A 1010-nucleotide genomic window follows, 5' to 3' on the forward strand; every position below is an offset into this window, starting at 1 on the left:
CAAAGTCTCTGGGTTTCTTGTGTCCCTGGGTGTCCCTAAATTCGACTGTCTTTCTGAGCGGTTGTGTGGTCGTGAAACTTGGCATCACGCAATTCCTCCATCGGTTGGGCTGGATATAATCTCTCCGGAGTTGTTCCGCAATCGTCGTAAGGAGTAGACATTGCAGCTGAGGATCCGAATCCATACGCAGTCTTAGAATAATCGGTTCATAACTCGCAAAAAACGCGTGTTCGTGAAGTCTCTTGTACCACGGACATCGCTGAGTTCTTTCCGTCTGATTACGCAAACCCAGTGCGCAAGCTGCGTGAAGATCTGTACACGCTTACTGCCCATCAGCGCATCGTGATAACTCGGCTCCGTCAGTTAATCCCTGAAGCCAACGACACCGACGCACGTAACAGCTTGCATTACGTAACGGAACTGGCTCTCGACAAGAACGAATTCATCGAAGGACTAATCACTGGCCAAATCGACTGTCAAGTCCACAGATACCGCGGAATTCGCAAAAAGAAGGCCGAAGAACGTAAAAGGAAGAAGAAGGAAGAGAGCGAGAAACCGAAGAAGAAGTCCAAAAGGGAGAAAAAAAAGAGATCAAAACAAATAGCAAAAAACGTAGTCTAGAAAATGGAACAAATTCTTCAAACCTTGCTCCAACAAATCGAACGCCAAGAGCGCATAATAGAAGCAGTCGCGCAGACACAAAACATGCAAGTCCAAGCCCTTCAAGCAGCTAATGAACGCGCTGCTCGAACACAAGAAGTCAAAGTAGAAGGCCTTACAATGCCCAAGTATCACGGAAGAATGGACGAAAGCATAAGTCTCTACATTCATCAAGTCAACACGTTTTTCAAGGCCAAGAACCTGAATCCCCAACAAGACCCTGCAACTCAAGAACGTTGCATTGCACTCATCGTAGCCAATTTTCGAGGATTGGCCGCCGCATGGTATCAAGACCGTTTGCGTACAACAGGAAGATCGCCCGAAACATTAATAGAACTAGAAGAAGAACT

The 1010-nt window shown here is 46.7% G+C and overlaps 1 protein-coding gene across 1 annotated transcript; it reads left to right on the forward strand.

The window, feature by feature from the left end:
- Positions 1 to 103: 103 nt before the first annotated feature.
- On the forward strand, positions 104 to 991 carry H310_09730 (hypothetical protein; the record flags this gene model as incomplete). Its single annotated transcript, XM_008875882.1, has 2 exons — positions 104 to 912; positions 971 to 991. Exons 1-2 carry the CDS (start codon positions 625 to 627, stop codon positions 989 to 991), a joined length of 309 nt encoding a protein of 102 aa, XP_008874104.1. The 5' UTR covers positions 104 to 624.
- Positions 992 to 1010: the final 19 nt, after the last annotated feature.

Source organism: Aphanomyces invadans (assembly GCF_000520115.1).
Source record: "Aphanomyces invadans strain NJM9701 unplaced genomic scaffold supercont1.22, whole genome shotgun sequence".
Taxonomy (NCBI): domain Eukaryota; phylum Oomycota; class Saprolegniomycetes; order Saprolegniales; family Verrucalvaceae; genus Aphanomyces; species Aphanomyces invadans.